We start from the raw sequence: 17,879 nt of genomic DNA on the forward strand, positions 1-17,879 counted from the left end.
ACCCAGACTTTTGTTCCTTCAGGAGCCAAGTCCTTTATGGGCCTGTCATTAAGGAGCTCCCTTCCCTATCCCAGTAAGAACCCTGAATCACCACGGGGACACCTCCGGGCTCCGGACATAGTCCCCCTGGCCCAGCGTGTGGAACAAATTCCAATTCCCTCTGACGCTTGGGTTCGATATCCCAGGCAGCCAGTGACCACTCTTCTGCTGCTGGTTCCGTGGCATGAGGAACCAGAAAGAGCCAGTGGGGGGAGGGGGCGGCCTCGGCTTTAATTCACTGGAAGCATGACTGAGTTTCCTGATAAAGGCATTCCTCTCTTGGACACTAGCCCAAGGTCACAGGAAGGAAAGCAAAAATTCCTCCAGTGTTATTTGGTTGTAGTGAGAGGGGGCACTCTCACCTCCAGCGCGAGGCTCCTGGACCCAGGCGTGCAGGCTGTGGAGGGAGGGTGCCATGTATTGCCTTGGGGGTCAAGGCATACGCCACAGTCTGCAGGACAACGGTGTAACCTTGCAGGGCATTGGCGGTCAGCCAGCACCATAACTAGTCTTCTGCAGACCTTTCTCCCATTCTCGGAAGCCAGCTCCTTTGGGGTGTTGGGGCACATGGTAAGTTCAGGGAGTTTCATGGGCATGGGCTTTCTCTGCCTTACTTCCTTCACCATATAATGAAGCCTTTGGTCTAGGGTGATGTTGCTTGAGTTGCCATGGTGACGGATAAATAAAACATGCTCCCAGTCTACAAATGGCGGTGCCGGTAGACGTGATGTGGCTGTAAAGGCAAGTACTGACCTGAAATATGCAAGGGCAAGTCACTGCCCATTCCGAGATGGAAGGGGTCTAATGTCGTCAACCTGGCCACAGGTTGTGGCCAGTGCCTGGTCCTCCTGGGGAATGGCACCATATTAAGAGCCCCCTGTGAGTCCCTAATGTTGACAAGGGGGGCACTAGCTTGACGGGAGTCAAGTCAGCCTTGGTGAGGGAAGTCCATGTGCCTGAGCCCCTGCAAAGCCTCTATACCTGCCTCCTTGGCCACTTGTTCATGGGCCTGTGATAGGGGAGGAATGAGGCTGATGTCCTCAGAATGGATCATCTTGTCCATTTGGCCTATAAGAGCCTCTTCCACAATAGATGCCTTTTTTAAAAAGACTTTTTTTGTTTATTTATGTATTTTGAGAGACAGAGAGAGAGAGCGAGGACATGTGTGTGCAGAGGTTGGTAGGGGCGGAGAGAGAGAATCCCAAATAGGCTCCATGCTGTCAGCACAGAGCCCCATGTGAGGCTCAAACCCTTGAACTGTGAGGTCATGACCTGAGCCAAAAGCAAGAATTGAACGCTCCAGTAGATGCCCTTTGATGAGCATTCTGTGCCCATCCCAAGAGATCCATCCACTTGCATTTCCCCTAGATCTCCTAGAAGAAGTTTATTCTTTCCAAGTCTCTGATTGGCAGGCCAACCCATTAGCCACTGCCCACGGATCAACACAGAAGTTTTGCCTTCTGGGGGAATTTCTCTTCACCACTGCCTTTCAGGGCTTCCCCTGAGTGTGTCTGTAAAGCAGCAGCCATCCTCCTCTAGCTAGAGCCGGGCAGACCAATCTTTAAATCTGGCCCGTGCCTTTTCAATCCTTTTTTTGATCGGCCACAGCACTTCCCATGAGGGTGTAGCTGTGGATTAAGAAGAGTTGGTAAAACAGTAGGAACAAATACGACAGAGGCTAAGCCACCTACTTATTCATAAAGTTTACTCGTTCTTTCCAGGTCTGCGTGGGCCCAGTCTCATTTTATAATGGACTACTACATGCACATACAATTTTATGTTTTGGTGGATAAGATAACATCTATTTAGTAAAGGACAGCTTGGGTGGCATTGTTTCTTGGTGTCCATGGCCAAGTTTTAAGTCTGTGTAAAGATCCAGCAGCAAGCCAGGAGCTGCCTTTGAACTGGAGAAGAGCTCTTGGCAGAAGAAGGCATGAATTTACTCCAAAACCCTGGGTGTATACACAGTGACTTTCCTATTGGGACTTTCCCCGCCAAGAGTCTCTGCCACTCACACTCAAAACAGGGTCTGCTGGGTCATAAGGCTCAAGTGGCAGGGCGGCTTGCACCAAAGCCTGGACCTGGTAGAAAGCTCATTTGTTCTTTGGGTTCCATTCAAAATTGGCAGTCTTAGAGGGTACCCAGTAATTAATCAGAGAAGCTCACCCGGGCAGTAAATGTGTCCATAAAATCAAACAAGCCCAATCAGGCATGTGCCTCTGTCTTCATGGCAGGCCTTGTTATGTCTGAAAATGTCTTCATCTTTTGCAAGCTATTTTTGCTGGGTATAGAATTCTAGGCTGGCAGTTTTTCTTTTCTTTCTGCATTTTAAAGATGTCGTTCCAAAGTCTTCACATTTACACAATTTCCAATAAGAAATTTGATGTCACCTTTATTTTGTTCTTCTGCTTGTGTCTTTATTCCCTGTTTTTGTTTGTTTGTTTGTTTGTTTTAAGTAACTGGTTTTGAGGAACTCAATTATGATGTGGCCTTATTATAGTTTTCTCCCGCCATGTTTCTTATGCTTGGGGTTTATTGAAATTCTTGGGTGTGTGAGCTTATAGTTTTCATTGACTTTGGAAAATTTTAAGCTATTAGTTTTTCAATTTTTTTTTTTTGTCTCTCCTCTTTTTTGTTCTCCTTCAGGACCCCAATTATCCATGTATTGGGCCACAGTTCACTCATGCTATTCACTTTTCTTGATTCCTTTTTCTCACTGTTTTATTTTAAATAAATTCTATTGCTATGCTTTCAAATTCACTAATATTTTCCTATGTAACGTCTAATCTGCCATTAATCCCATACTGTATGTTTTCAAGAAGTTGTAGGTTTCATTTCTAAAAGCTCTATTACATTAAAAGTTTTTTTTTAAATTTATTTTGAGAGAGAGCACAGTGTGGTAGGGGCAGAGAGAGAGGGAGAGAGAATTCCAAGCAGGCTCCATGCTGTCAGCGCAGAGCCCAATGTGGAGCTCGAACTCACAAACCGTGAGGTCATGACCTGAGCTGAGATCAAGAGTTGGACGCTTAACTGAGTGAGCCACCTAGGTGGCCCCTCTGTTACAGTTTTAAAAATATGTATTTTATGTAATATGGTTATATCAACTGTTTTAATGTCCTTCTCTGCTAATTCTAACATCTGTGTAAGTTCTGGGTTCGTTTATTTAATTGATTATTCTCCTCATTATGGGTTGTGTTTTCTCGCCTATTTGCGTGGTAATATATATATTTTTTTAAGATTTTATTTTTAAGTAATCTCTACCCCTAACATGGGGCTCAAACCCACAACCCCAAGATCGAGTCACATCCTCCCCCAACTGAGCCAGGCAGGTGCCCCAAATGCCTGGAAATCTTTGATTAGATGCCAGACAGTGTGATTTTATATTTTGGGGGATGGATATTTTTGTGATCCTATAAAATTTCCTGAGCTTTATTCTGGGATGCAGTTAAATTTCTTGGAAACACTTTGGTATTTGGGGGTTTTGTTTTTATGACTTGTTAGGCAGATCTGGAGCAGTGTTCAGTCTAGATAGAGCTAATTCCCATGTCCGAGTCACAGCCTTCTTGAGAATTTTTTTTTTGAGGGGGTGGGGTGGGTGGGGAGGAAGCAGAGGGAGAATCTAAGCAGGCTCCATGCTTAGTGTGGAGCCTGATGCGGGGCTCAATCCCACAACCCCGGAATCATAACCTGAGCTGAAACAAAGAGTCAGACGTTCAACTGGCTGAGCCACCCAGGTGCCAAAACCTTCTCGAGAATTCTACCCCATGCTGGTGAATTGAGTTTTTCAAGTCTGGCTGGTGGAAAACAACACCATTCTCAATCTGTGTGAGTACCAGGCACTATTCTCTCTAATCTTCTTGAATGTTCTTTCTCCAGCCTTGGGCAGTGTTCCTCCCACACAAGTGCTAGTCAGTATGCCGCCGGATACTCACTCAAGGGGGACCCTCCGCAGATCTCCAGCGTTCTTTCTCTGTGTAAAGTTCGGGTTTCGAGGGGGTAACAGGTGGAGAAACACAAGGACTGCCCTGCTAAAGGAACAATGACCTTTTCCAGTGTGCATGTTATAAATTTATCGAACACTGAACTGAAATTTTGAGGGGCATCAAGAGACAACAAATGTAGAGCTCTCAAATGAGGTGGAAGATCACCACATGTAGCCTGTCAACGGAAAAGCATGGGAACCTGCCCCACACCCTGGAATAAAATGTGTATTTGACGATGTGGTCCTGCTGGGCCGCGGAGCATGGGGCACAACTCTCTCCTTTACCTGAAGCCCAGTGAGGGTGGCCTCCGGGGGATTTCTCGGAGAGCTTCAAGATGCGGCCCTCCATTTGGGGGCCTTGTGGACTAGGGATGGACTCCCAGCCAGGAAGGGAGGGCTCATGAACTGCTTTGGAGGCGGAGCCCGAAGTGTGCCGCCGTGTTGGGACCTGCCCACTCCTGAGTGTTTGTCAGAGCAAGGGAGGCAAGAGTGTCTCCTGTGGACAGATATGAGCTGTAGGGATGGGTCACCACCTGTCTAGTGGTCCCCATAGAAGGGCAAAGGGTCCCCTGCAGCCACCGGGTAAACACCCACCCAGAAAAGTGACACATTGCTCAGGAGAGGGAGGAAGCAGCAGGAGTCCGTGAATAGTCCCTGGGGCACAAGGAGGAGGGGTCATCAACTCTGCCAGATCAGAGGGGACACTGTAGCTTCCCTCCTCCCTGGTAGTTGCCCACGTGGTCGGAAGCAGGGCCAGGCTGGCTGAGGCTCAACAAGGAGCAAAAATGGCACCAAGCACAGCCCCCGTCCCCAGTTCTTATCTCAGGCCCCCAAGCTGGGTGTGAGGGGAAGCTGTTAAATTAAGTTCCAAGGTTTCACTCTGCAGGCTGGGGCACTGTGATTTCTGACTCAAGACCCCGCGGCTTAAAGTCACCATAAGCCGTGCACATTTCAGGGAACTGGGCGTAAGGCTCTGCTTAGTCTGACTTGCTGTGCTGTGAAGACCAGAACCCGCCCCCCCCCCACCCCCCCACCGGAGCCCAAGCAGGAGTTTATTGTAAGGATACTGCTACGGGCTCAATGTTTGTGTCCCCAAAACGCTTATGCTGAAATGCTAACCCCCAATGTGATATGTTAGGAGGTGGGGCCCTAGGGAGGTGATTAGGTCATGAGGGTCGAGCCTCCACTAATGGGATTGTTGTCTTGTAGGAGGGCAAGGAGCTACCTCTTTCTACCACGTGAGAATACAGCAAGACAGCCCTCTATAAACAGGAATAGGGCAACTCACTCAGAACCTGATTGTGCCGGCACCCTGACCTGAGACTTGGAGCCTCCAGAACCGTTTATAAGCCACCCAGTCTACGGTATTTTGTGATAGCAGACAGAAATGATTAAGACATATACAGCGGAACCTCAAGGGTGCCCAAAGACACTGGAATTCCTTGGTCTGGGGGACCCAAGACTGCTCGATCCATCACCTGGTCACAGAGTCCCCAGTCTCTGAAAAAAGAGCTCCAATGCATACCAGCTACCAATGTGAGCATTTACTATGAGCCAGGCACTGTTCAAAGTGCTCTACGGGGGTTAACTCATTAAAATTGTTTTTTAAGACACAGACAGAGAACGCGAGCAGGGGAGAGGGGCAGAGGGAGAGAGAGAGAGAGAGAAAGAAAATCTCAAGTAGTCTTCATGCCCAGCGTGGAGCCCGACGCAGGGCTCAATCCCACAAAAGTGAGATCATGACCTGAACTGAAATTGAATCAGGCACTTAACTGACTGAGCCATGCAGGTGCCCCTTGTTTAATCCTTTCAGAGACTCACTGAAATACTGGGTAGGTCTTATTGTTATTCTTGTACTTCTGAGGGAACTGAGGCACAGAAAGATTTCTAGTTTTCTGAGAAGTAAGACCCATAAGTACTCACTGTCTCAAGTACTAACGAAAACTACAGGGTGAATCTGAGACCTGATTCAGCCCGGGGGGGGGGGGGGGGTTAGGCAAAGCTGTCCTGGAACGGGCAATGCTGAAATGGCTTTAGGTTGAGCAGACAAAATGAAGGTGGTCCAGGAGGAGCATCCAAGGTAGATGTCTTGGTAAGTGCAAAGGCCCTGAGGCAGGAGGGGGGCAGAATCAGTTGAGGGGCAGCAAGGTCAGTGAGACTGGAGTCAGAGAGTAAAGAGAGTAAGAATAGGGGTAGAGGGTGGAGCAGGGCCAGACAGCCTGCTGAGTCTGGAGACCAGAGAATACACAGTCCAAATAGGGACCCTAGGGGAATGGATACTGTTCTACTTCCACTGGGACAAAGACAAAGAATGGTGACTGTCCCAGACAAATTCAGCCTCATCACCCTACTTAAAAGCCACGGTAGAGGAGCCTAGGTGGCTGGGTCAGTTAAGCGTCTGCCTCCCTCTCAAAAAACCAAAAAACCAAGGTAAAGAATTTGGTCTTTAGCTTAAAACCAGTGGGAAACCTTTGGGTTTGAGCCAGGTGGTCTGCTCAGTCCCACCTCCTCCCTTATAATTTGTACGTTGAAGTATCATACATATGAAGTGCACAAATATTTAGAACGCGGTTTAATTTATATTAATTTATATTAATTTATATACATATTTATATATGTATAGATCTGTGTTACAAGATGGGTCTGGTCAAGACACAAAATGTTCCTAGCCTCCAGTTCATAACGTCTACTCTGAACTCTAACACCAAAAGATGGTTTTTGCCTGACTTTTAAAAATTAAGGGACCGGGTTCCTAGGTGGTTCAGTCCATTGAGCAGCCAACTCTTGATTCTGGCTCAGGTCATGATCCCAGGGTCCTCAGATCAAGCCCCGAGGCCAGCTCTGCGCTGGGTGTGTAGCCTGCTTAGGATTCTCTCTCCCTCTCTGCCGCTCCCCTGCTCGCACACTGTCTCTCAAAAAATTAAATAAAGGTGTAACGTATACAGTGATGCGTACGGTTTGAAGAATGTTACTTATATGTAGTGCTGTATAACCAACACCTCAATATAATTACAGAACACTTCCAGCAGCCAGGATGGCTCCCTCCTACCCCTTCGCAGTCAATACTTCCTCCACAGGGGTAGCCACGATTCTGATTTGTCTCCCCACATTAGTTTTGCCTTCAGTTTTGCGCCTTCAAAGCTCTACCTGCTCTACCTCCGTGCCCCGGATCCACCTAAGCCCCCCACCCACTTCCTCGGGTCAGGGTTCCCACGGCCCTGCACCCTCGCTCCGGCTCTCACCCAGCCCGTGGCCTGTGCCCTCGCACGAGCTCCAGGCGGCCCCTGCTGTCCTGACGCCAAGGGTGTTTGGGTGGGGGAATGCTCCATCACCTTCCTTCTTCCCCCAGCCACCCAAATGCACCAACAATCTCAGGGAAGCAGAGACTCTCCCGGGACACCCAGCCTGGAGACAGCCGGCCCCTTCCTACCCAAGTGTCAGGCTAAGACATTTGTTTGCGGTTGGGGTAGGCTGGACGGCGGAATCTGAAGTGGCCACTGCGGGGGCACCACGAATTCACGAGGTGCAGGGTGGCCCGCTGGGTCGCCGCTCTGCAGGGGCCTCCGCCCAGTCCGGGCCGCGCGGACTCGCGTGCAAGTCAGGCAGGCCCCCGCTTTCCAGGGCCGCTCCGAGCCCGGCCGCGTCCAGGTTTTAAACCAGCGGGTCACTCCGCCGAAGCCCCCTCCGCCCCAGCAAGCAAGGGGTTTCCCCTTCGGGGCCCGAGACGCGCGCGTGCGCGAGCACAGACCCCGCACACCCGGGACCCGTCCACGAAGCGCTGGCGCACGCCTCCCGGGCGCCGTCGGCGCACGCGCGGGCGCGCAATCTCGGCGGCGCACTGGCTCGGCGCTCGCCCCGCCCCCGCCGCCTGGCCTTCCCAGCATCCCGGCCGCCCTACGGCAAGCGGCGAGGTCCCATCCCGCCGGGAGCCGGAGCCGGGAGCCGGGAGCGCAGGGGCGGGGCGGCGCGCTGAGGTCAGCGCGGCGGCGGCCGGCCCCGCCGTGGTTGGCTGCGCCCGCGCTGGCCGCGCCCTGGTTGGCTGCGGGCCGCGGGGCTGGGCCGCCGGGTCGGGGCTGGGGTCGGGGCTCGGGCGCCGGCCGGGCTTGCGCTGCGCTCCGCTCCGCGGCGCTCCAGGTCGGCGGACGGCGGCGAAGGCGAGGAGGGCGCGGCCGCGGGCGGGGCTGAAGGGCGCGCGGCGGGCGGCAGGGCGAGGCGAGGGCGGGCCGCGGCGGGCGGGGCGGGCGGCGGCGCCGAGGGGAGGAGACCGGCCCATGGACCCGCGGGGCCCGGCGCCCCAGACGCTGCGCCGCCGGGACCGAGCCCAAGATGTCGGCCTAGGCCGGGGCGCGACGACGCGGACGGGGCGGCAACGAGGCGCCGCTGCTGCCGGGACTCGCGGCTACCGGGCCCCCGAGGGCTCGCCCTGACGGACTGGCCGAGCGGGCAGCGAGAGTCCGGCGCGTTGGGAGCGGGCCGCGCGGCACCATGTCGGCCAAGGTGCGGCTCAAGAAGCTGGAGCAGCTGCTCCTGGACGGGCCCTGGCGCAACGAGAGCGCCCTGAGTGTGGAGACGCTGCTCGACGTGCTCGTCTGTCTGTACACCGAGTGCAGCCACTCGGCCCTGCGGCGCGACAAGTATGTGGCCGAGTTCCTCGAGTGGGGTAAGTGCGCGCGGGGCTCCGGCCTGCCCTTCCGCCCCTCCGACCCCGGCCCGCTCCTCCTCCCCGCCCTCGGGCTTCCGCTCCGGCCTCTCCAAGCCCCCAGCCCCGCCGCCCCCTTCCTCTAAGGCCGCTCCTCGCGCCCTCGCCCCTCAGCGGCTGCCGATCCCCTCCCTGCCCTCCTCCTCGGCCCTGGCGCACCCGCGTTCGGCCGTCCCGCCCCCTCATCCTGCCCCTGGGAGCCACATCCTCCGTTCCCACCCCCACTCGCTCCCCGCCGCCGGCCATCGCCCGGGCCGCTTCCTAGATCCACCCTCCGAGTCTGGATATCATTTCCTGCAGCACTCCCCGGGAAATCCGCCCCCGCCCCTCGCTCTGGGGTCCGGAGTCGGCGTGGAGGCCCCCTCCCCGCCTCCGCCCCCGCCCCCGCACGCCCTGCTGGCTTGCGGGGGCAGCCGCGCGTGATTTTTGCGTCTGCCTCCTACACCGCCCGGTGGGCCCCCTACTCGCATGTGCATTTCCGGGGAGACCAATTCTAAGGGTGACAGCCAGCCTACACCCCCTTGACGTCCAGGGCCTGGACACCCTTTACTGTGGCACCTCCAAGGGAGTTTTCAGGTTAAAAGCCTTATTTTGCGAGAGCAAATTGATTTTTTTTTTTCATCGTGATTGTGCTAGATTCTTGTAATACGTTGGGCGTAGCTGCAACTGTCAGTATACGGAAGACGTTTAAAAACTTTCTTCCTCAGATCTCTGCGTGCTTTCTGTAGTTTATTCAAGGAAGTCAGGACTGTAATCATTGATCAAATAACGTACTTAACTTTAGTAGGATAAACGTTCGATTAGGCCGTTTGACGATCATAAGAATCCCGAAGATAGCTACAAGCGTCAAGTAAAACCCTTTCACTTCCTCTCTAACGTGGACATCCTGTCAAGACCCTCAGACTCCCCTGGAACGACCTGGTAGGAAGATGCAGTGCTCACGTTCAGGGCAGACCATGCAGACCCTCCCCTTGGGTCACTTGCGTCATTGGGTTGGGGCTGTGCAGTTTGAGCCGGTGATTTCTAATCTTTGGGCCTGACGAAGCTGATAGTTACGTGAAGAAACAAATGTGTTCTCAGGTGAGGCCTCCTACTCTGCCAGAATGGCAACTGGAATTTGGGGTTTTGTTTACTCACAGTACTCAAGTTGAGATATTCTCTAGGCGGCTTCTGTGTTTTGCCCTATAGTGAAACGATGTTTTGTGAGAGCAGAGGCAGAAAGGAGGTCCAGAGCCCCAAGACAGCCCCTTATGCTTTATTTCGGTGGGGACCACCATTCTTGGTTATTTACAACATCAGTGAAATGAGAGTATTTACTTTCCGGGGTCCTTTGTCAGTGACCTGGTTTCCAACCAAATAACTCACTTTCACAGTCTGGCGCTTGGTACATCTGAGCCTTCTGAATATTGTATTTGCCTTGCCTTTCTGAGGCATTTGATCTTGACATCCAGACAGATCGACCGTCAGGTCGACTCGGTGCCGGTGTGTGAGTAAAAGTGGGACTGAAAGAAGGAAGCAGAGGGAGGGCAGTGCTAGTGGAAATGTGTGCTGCAGCTGGCCTCTGGCCTGCGAGCTGAGTAGCGCCCCTGTGGGGCTTCGTCTGAGAGCTGGACAGCCTATACATCCGGGGTTCTTGCCTAGTCTGCACACCACCCGACGGTACCAGCCCCTCCGAGAGCTGGTGGACTTCGCACGAGCAGGCTCTTCTCAGCATGTGGGGAGGTGTTATGAGATTTGACCTTTCCAAATCTGGACAGAAGCCGTGTGCTAGAATTTAGAAATATTTTCAAAATTGGATTCTGGCTTTTTGGAAATTATGATTGCAAATAAACTACATCGTCCTAACAACTCAGCTTGCACAGAAGTGTAAAGCTGAAATTACAGGGAAGAAAAATGGTCTTAAGTTTAAGGTGGCATTTTAATGAATTACTAATACTACTAAACACTACTTCTAGAATAGAAGTATTGAATTTCATGCACGTTAACATCATACACCATTGTAACTCCACAGAGGTGCGTTACCGGTTAAGATTATGTGCAGCCATACTTTAGTGTACTTAGGACGCCTGGTAACTGCCTTTGGAAGGTGAAAAATGGTCCATCAGGTGGAACTGTGGAGCCTTAGTAGGCACCCTGACTTCCAAGAGGAATTACTTCTCCTCTGGAAACAGATAGAAGCTATCCATCCGCCTGGGGGTTGTTGAGTCGTTGGAGTCACCCCCTGCATGATGTTTGAAACTTCCAGTGTGTGGAGTCCTGTTCTGCAGAGGGCCAGCCTCTGCCCACCTCCCAAATCTTGCTAGGTAGGTGTGTCTAATGACAATTAGGTAGAAATCTTGAAACTTAATGAAGAAACACAGCTTATTCAGCCCAGATTTTGACACTTAGGGAGGAATCTTTGGGGAAATTTGGAAAGTACAGGTATTCAAGTTTTTAAGGTTTTTTTTTTTAATTTTTTTAAACATTTATTTCATTTTTGAGGGACAGAGAGAGTGTGTGAGTGGACGAGGGGCAGAGAGAGAGAGAGAGAGAGAGAGGAGACACAGAATCCGAAGCAGGCACCTGGCTCTGAGCTGTCAGCACAGAGCCCGGTGCAGGGCTGGAACCCACAAACCACGAGATTACGACCCCAGTGGAAGTCAGACGCTTAACCGGTTGAGCCACCCAGGGACCCCTCAAGTTCTTAAGTTTTAAAAGCAGACTTCCTGGCTCTTATTTTCTTATTGCCACAGTGGTTGCACGGGACCAGAGTCCTCTTGGCCTTCATTGCAGGTCTTTAATTTTCCCTTGATTATGTTTATAGTTTGATTAGTTTTCCTCTCTGAAATCCTGGACCTTAATTTAAACTTGGAAATACCTTGCTTTGCCTGTGTATTTCTTTAAACTATATTTTAATGCAAATTGGATACCATTTAAAATAGAACACTATGAAGCACTTCGAAATTTCTACAAGTAAACAGCACAAATACGAGTAAAGGAGGTGAAGTTGTTATCTGTTAACTTTTATCTTTGTTATATAAAAATATTTTCACGTGTTAAATTTTTTTTTTTCATGGCTTAAGTATAATGGCTCGTGTTGCAGCTAGATGAAGATGATGTTTGAAGTCCCCGCCTGTTGGCATTGGCTGGACCACAGGGGCCTGTGCTCTGGCTCTCGTGTGGCCTGCAGACCAGGTGGGAAGCCTAGAGCCCACGTCTGGTGCAGGCACGCCTTGTGGGTGCACACCTCAGTGTGGGTTTCCCGATTTGTGGTCCGGGCCACCTTCCTTTACCCTGCCACTGTACTTCCTCTAAAGGAATGGAATTAATCTTTGCTAGCCCTCTTTAATTTCCTCATTTGTGGCTTTTCTCGTTACGAATGCAGCAGTACCTTCCGAGAGCTCTCTGTCGTCCATGTGAATTCCTGTAGCTGTTGGCATGGGGTCCCCAGCCCCAGCTGTGAGTGGGATGGCTCTCCCCAAATTTTATACCAGTAGGCTTAACGGGTGGTGCTAAACATCTCAGGGTACATTTTAGTCTCACTGGTTTCTTCAGGTAGAATGTGCATTGCGTGGGAACGCCTTGAGAAGTAGGTCTCGTGAATAAGATCTGAATTCGAGGGAGTCAAACCCAAATGTTGGGTTTGCATGATAAAAATTAATGTAACTTGTAAGTAGCTATTTGAAACGCACGGTGTTTGACCACACGGCATGTGATGAGGCGCTTGAAACCATTAAACGTTCACAAGCCAGCCTTCCCTTTTTTTCTCCTAAAACCTCATCCACGAATTGGGTGTTGCGGTAAACAGCAGTGTCTGTTGTACGTGTAGGCCTTAAATAAACACACTGGAATTGGAGTGAATTGCTCTCAAACAGGATACCACTGCGTGAGCCCCTTGAGAAAGTCGATGATGTGCAGCCGGTTGCTGGGCAAGCAGACAACCCAAGCGCACCCGAGGCAAAATAATCCACTAGGACGGGCTTGCTGGGGTGGCTCCTCCTGCCTCTGCCCCCTTCATGTTGCAGCGCCTGCTGCCCTCAGAAGTCTGCCGTGTGTGCTGACGTCTGTGATGCCGGATGAACACATGAGCGAACAGGGCTGTTCATTCCAAACTATATTAAGTCCGGCGAAACCGTTGAGTGCTTTTCTTGGTAAAGAGACAAAAAGTATTTTTTGAGACTAATAAGGTAAAAGGATCTTGCTGGAAGAAACCAGATAGAGATTTTTACCTCTTTTTTTTTTAATCAAAAAGGAGAAAAAGTAAAATTAAAGAAATTTTGAAAGAGTTTTTTAAAAACCCACGAAAACTCTAATCACAACATCTAACGAATCCCCGTAACATAACACCTTTTAGTGCCTGTCCCGAGTTTGATTCTTAGCTTCTTAGAACGGTCCAGAATGACAGTATGGTAAGGTTACCTTAAATTTGTGTGAAAAGCTCACACAAATACTCTCTTATCTCTTAGTGAGAGATGGATGAGAGGAAAATAACACTTTCCTTAGATTTAAAATCGAAGGTGTTTTGACCATCTGAATTTTATATATACGGACTTAAAAATCTGCCAGAGACAACTATTTTTTTTGAGGACAGATGGATACTAACTATGAAATAAAGGTCGTACTTTACAGCATGATTTGAACAATCTGTGTTGTATATTAGGTTTTGGGTCAGTTTCACTGACCGGTAGGTAACTGGCAACAAAATTGTTCTCAGATTAAAATTTTGCAAAAAGGATCAGTTGTATCATAAGAGACTTTGGATTTTGTTATCTTTCGTAAAGAATTAGAAACTCAGAGAGAAATTGGAATCGAATCATGTTTCAGTCCAATCCTGTCTTTGTATTGGAGCTGCTTTGGAGACAGACGAACTTACTGTAAGGTTACTCCTAATGTCACTGGGACGCAGTGATTTCTCCAGCCTCCACAGTCAGAGTCCTGGGTTCAAACACTGTTAGGGATTTGAGCGATCACCTGATCTGCCCTCCACCCCTGTCCCTGCTGCCCTTGGGTAACCGAGGCTCTTGACATTTTCCCTGATCATTTCAGAGCCAGCTTCTGGTGGGGGTTCTCTTCTCCACGGGACCACCATTAGCCTGGGACTGCCTCTCAGACACCTGCTTTGAAAACCCTATTTTATCGTAGCTTTCCCCTCGTTCCCATCAGCACCTGCCTCGCTGAAGCTCTCAAGCCCACAGACCCAAATGAATTCCTTTCTTGCTGTAGGATTTAACTCCCTCCACCAGGCATCCTAAAATCCTGCTGTTGGGATGCCCTGGGTGGTTCAGTCGGTTAAGCGTCCGACTTCCGCTCAGGTCATGATCTCGGGGTCCATGAGTTCAAGCCCTGTGTCGGGCTCTGTGCTGACAGCTCAGAACCTGGAGCCTGCTTCGTATTCTGTCTCCCTCTCCCTGCCCCTCCCCCGATCACGCTCTGTCTCCCTCAAAAATAAACAAACATTAAAACAACAAAACAGAACAAAAAACCCGGCTGTTCATTCCATCATTCCCTCGTTTTAATACTTCATACTCTGTTGCATTTAATAAATCAGGTAAAATTGACCAAGAAAGACCCACCTAACCTTAGTTGTAGAAGTTGAGATTGACGGCACTTCCGACCATAGTGTGGAGTGATTTTCTCCAAATATAACGTTACCTTTATTAAAGTAACGCATTTACTTAGTAACTCTGGGTTCGGACTTTCACAAGCAGCCACTTCCAGCCCCTCTGTTTCTGTTTAATAATCCCCTGTCTCAGATCACATTCAGCGGCCAGTGACAACCAAATAACGGCAACTGAACCCAAATCAGGGTGACTTCTATCTCGTGTGGAATTGGCCTGTGGGCAGTGCAGGGTAAGGCAGCAGCCCGTGCCAGGAAGTCTTCAGGGACCAGGGCCTTCTGCCCTCAGCCCAGCATCTCCATCCTAGGCAGTAGGTGCCATGTTCCTGTGGGAGAGAGCAAGCATCTTGGATACTGGTTATTTAGCAAATCTTGCCTCAGATTCCATGCCTCTGTAAAGCGTGCTTGTACTGCTCACTTTCTGACTTCTCCGTTGACTTCTGTTGAGGGAAAGAAGGCTGTAGAACTTTTATATTCCTTCCCTCCCTGCCTGTCCCCTCTCGTCCTTTTTCCAAATATGGTCATATAAGAATTTCTGTTTAAGTTGGTAGTGTTTATGTTATCATTAGGCAAATAAATACCTTAACAACTGAGCCACATGGGGTGCAGTTAGTGCCCTGTCTTGACCGAGACGGAATTATTTCTGTGTTGATTGGAATGCGTTACGTTTTCTCCCTTTAGCTTAGATGCCCGTGTACAGTGCTCAGTACAGGCCCAGCTTTGTAACTGGAGCGCCTCGTCCCCCGCCTCGCCTGTCACCTTCCACCCCTCAAAGCCTTTTGTTTTCCTCTTGTCTAGGCCCATTGCGCTCTGAGCCCGCTGCTTAGCAGTATTCCTAGGACTTCTCTTCATTCCTTATGGGGACTTTTTTGGTGTCTTTCTGTTGAATTCCCCTTTCTGGATTTCATACCCTTTTCCTTTTGGTAGAGCTAGAAGAAGGGCTTCCCTGAGAAAAGGTTCATCAAGAGATCATTTTTTGAGACCTGAAAAGGTCTGCCTGAAAAGGCTTCTTCCTTACACGTGAATGACAGTCTGCCTGGGTGTTGAATTCTAGGGTAGAAGTAATTTTTCCCCAGGAGTGTGAAAGCGTTTCTCCATTACTGTCCACCTTCTGCTGTTGGTAATGAGCAGCCCGACCCCATTGTGATCCCCCAGACTTTGTGTGCCTTGTCTGGAAACTCTCGGTCTTCTTTTCACCAACCTTAGCGCTCTTTGGTGGGTCTTTCGGGTGGGGACACTGGGTCCTATGGCTCTGGAAGCTTTCCATACTGTCTCTTGATGGTTTCTTCTCTGATTTCTCCATTGTAGCCTTTGTGATCTCCTATTATTCAGGTGTTGGACCTTCTAGAGTGTGCTGCTAATTTCCTTTTCCTGCGTTTTTCCATTCATTTATCTGCTTGTTCTGATTTTTTGGGAAGAGGTCCTCAACTGTGTCTTCTAGTCCTTACATTGCTCTTTTATTTCTGCTGTGATATTTTTCACTTTTGCTCTCAGCATTCCTTTTTATAACATCCTGTTTTTGTTTCGTGAAAGGGATGCACTTTTTTTAAACATTTCTTTTTGTTCATTTTGTGTTGATTTCTGTGCACACGTAGATGTTATGTCGACATTTTCTTCTCTTTCCTGCGTTGTCTCTTTCTTCTGAGTTTTCCTTCTCTTTTCTGCTTTGCTCCTTGTCTTTGATGTCAGAACCCTTTCTCTGAATGTCTGCTGATTGTTGGCTGTCTTTTCGTAATTGCGAGTGGGCCGATTGAAAACTCCCCGTGTGCGTGGACAAACTTTAAGTGTGGAGTCTCACCATTAGGAGATAGGACAGGGGCCCACCAATTTGAGAGGTACTACCAGAAGTTGCTAATTTTTTCTCTGGACCTGTCAGTTCCCGCAGAGTGGTGTTTCTGGTCCTGTCTGGGTACTGGGGGGTATTGTGGATATGCCGGCTTTTGGGGAAGGTGGGATAAGGTGGAGAGTTGATGGGGAAGGGACAGAAGGAGTTCTGGGGTGTAGCTGCTGCTCCTATAGATTTGAAGCCAGTCCCGTTTTCTTTCTGTTACCGTTTGGACCCCCAGAGATCCCGGTGCTTCTAATCATTCCTGAGCCGCCTAACCCCTACCTCACGTGCAATAACTTTTGGTTTTCTAGCTTTGCTAAATTAGTTACCACTTGGCCACTTTCTTTTCCCACTGTGCAAGATTACGTTAACATTTCTAGGCTGCTGTCATCTGTCATTCATTCAACAAGTATTTTTTTAAGGACCTGAAAAGTGCCAGGCACTGCCGTGGTTAACGGAATACCTGTTCTCCTGGAGCTCATGTTATCCATGAAGCTGTGTCCCGTTGTAGTCATACGCTGTCATTCTGCTAGGGTTTCCAGATGGTGTAAAGATAAGGTAGGTTTTCTGAAAGGTACCCTATTTTTCATTTCTGTACGAAGTCAGGATAGACTTGGATGTATTGGCATTTCTATTCCTGTACTTACTCATTTATTAGAAAGCTTCTCCCCTAAGTAGAAGGAAGACATGGAAATGTGGGAGGGCAGGTTTTTCTCTAGGAACTGCATTCTAGTGGGACAGGGAGAGGAAGAGGGAAAAGGGATGTGAAGAAACGGGAGTTACATGATGGGGGTGCACTGAAAACAGAAAGAGGGGTGCCTGGAAAATGCTTCTTCAGATTGCTGCTAACCGGCTACTCTACGGTGGGCGCAGGGGTGAAGCCAGGAGGGACCTCTGGAGACCATAGCGCGGAGATGTTTGCAGTTGGGTGTTTGTGACTCGGGCCATGTGCGTAAACTTTGACCTTTCTTTACGTGACACAGAGGTGATTCTGTTTAGCTCCAGGTTCTTGGTCTGTAGGAAGATATCACCAATTTAAAATCAAGAGCAGAAGGAGAAATGTTCTTGCCACTCATAATTTTCTAAAAACATAAATAACAGAAATGAAATCCAAAGGTAAATAGACCTCCTTTACCGTGACACCCAAATTCCATTTTAAGGCTGTTGTACTTTACCCTTTTCCTGTGAAAGAATTAAACTGAAATCATTGGATTTCTCTCTTTTTGTTTAAAAGAAGTAAAATCAGGAAGTTGAATTTATTTTTCAACTTATATATTAAGTATATTATAAAAATATATTTTTAACTGGAAATAGTATTATTTATTTATTTTTAATTTTTTTTTTTTTTTAAAGTAGGCTCCACGCTCAAGGTGGGGCTTGAACTCATGACCCCAGGATCAGGAGTTGCATGCTCTACCGACTGAGCCAGCCAGGCACCCCTGGAAATAGTATTTCTGTTTTTCACTGTTGAGAAAGATGTTGATTTCATAATTAATGGGTATACAGCAATCCTTTAAAAATAATTTTGCAGCTCTGTCACAAATGGATTTGCTCCGTTTTTTAACTCTAAGTATTTGAGATCAGATTGTTGAAAAGTCTGTAAGTGTATTAACAAACCACCTTTTTGATGTGCCTTTATTTTTTTTTTAATGTTTATTTATTTATTTTGAGAGAGAGTGAGGGAGCAGGGGAGGGGCAGAGAGACGGAGAGAGAGAGAGAATCCTAATACCGGAC

General features: G+C 49.2%; 1 protein-coding gene across 2 annotated transcripts in view; it reads left to right on the forward strand.

The window, feature by feature from the left end:
* Positions 1-8,300: 8,300 nt before the first annotated feature.
* Positions 8,301-17,879, forward strand: part of CDC42BPB (CDC42 binding protein kinase beta) — a 102,307-nt gene continuing 92,728 nt past the window's right edge. For both annotated transcript variants that reach the window (XM_047080035.1, XM_047080036.1), the window contains exon 1: positions 8,301-8,681. In XM_047080035.1, the coding sequence (XP_046935991.1) occupies positions 8,507-8,681 (175 nt within the window). In that variant the 5' untranslated portion in view covers positions 8,301-8,506. The remainder of the gene's footprint in view (positions 8,682-17,879) is intronic.

The sequence above is a fragment of the Lynx rufus genome, unplaced genomic scaffold (genome assembly GCF_022079265.1).
Source record: "Lynx rufus isolate CCGP_SWC_20201006 ecotype Redwood Valley unplaced genomic scaffold, mLynRuf1.p SCAF_17, whole genome shotgun sequence".
Lineage (NCBI taxonomy): Eukaryota > Metazoa > Chordata > Mammalia > Carnivora > Felidae > Lynx > Lynx rufus.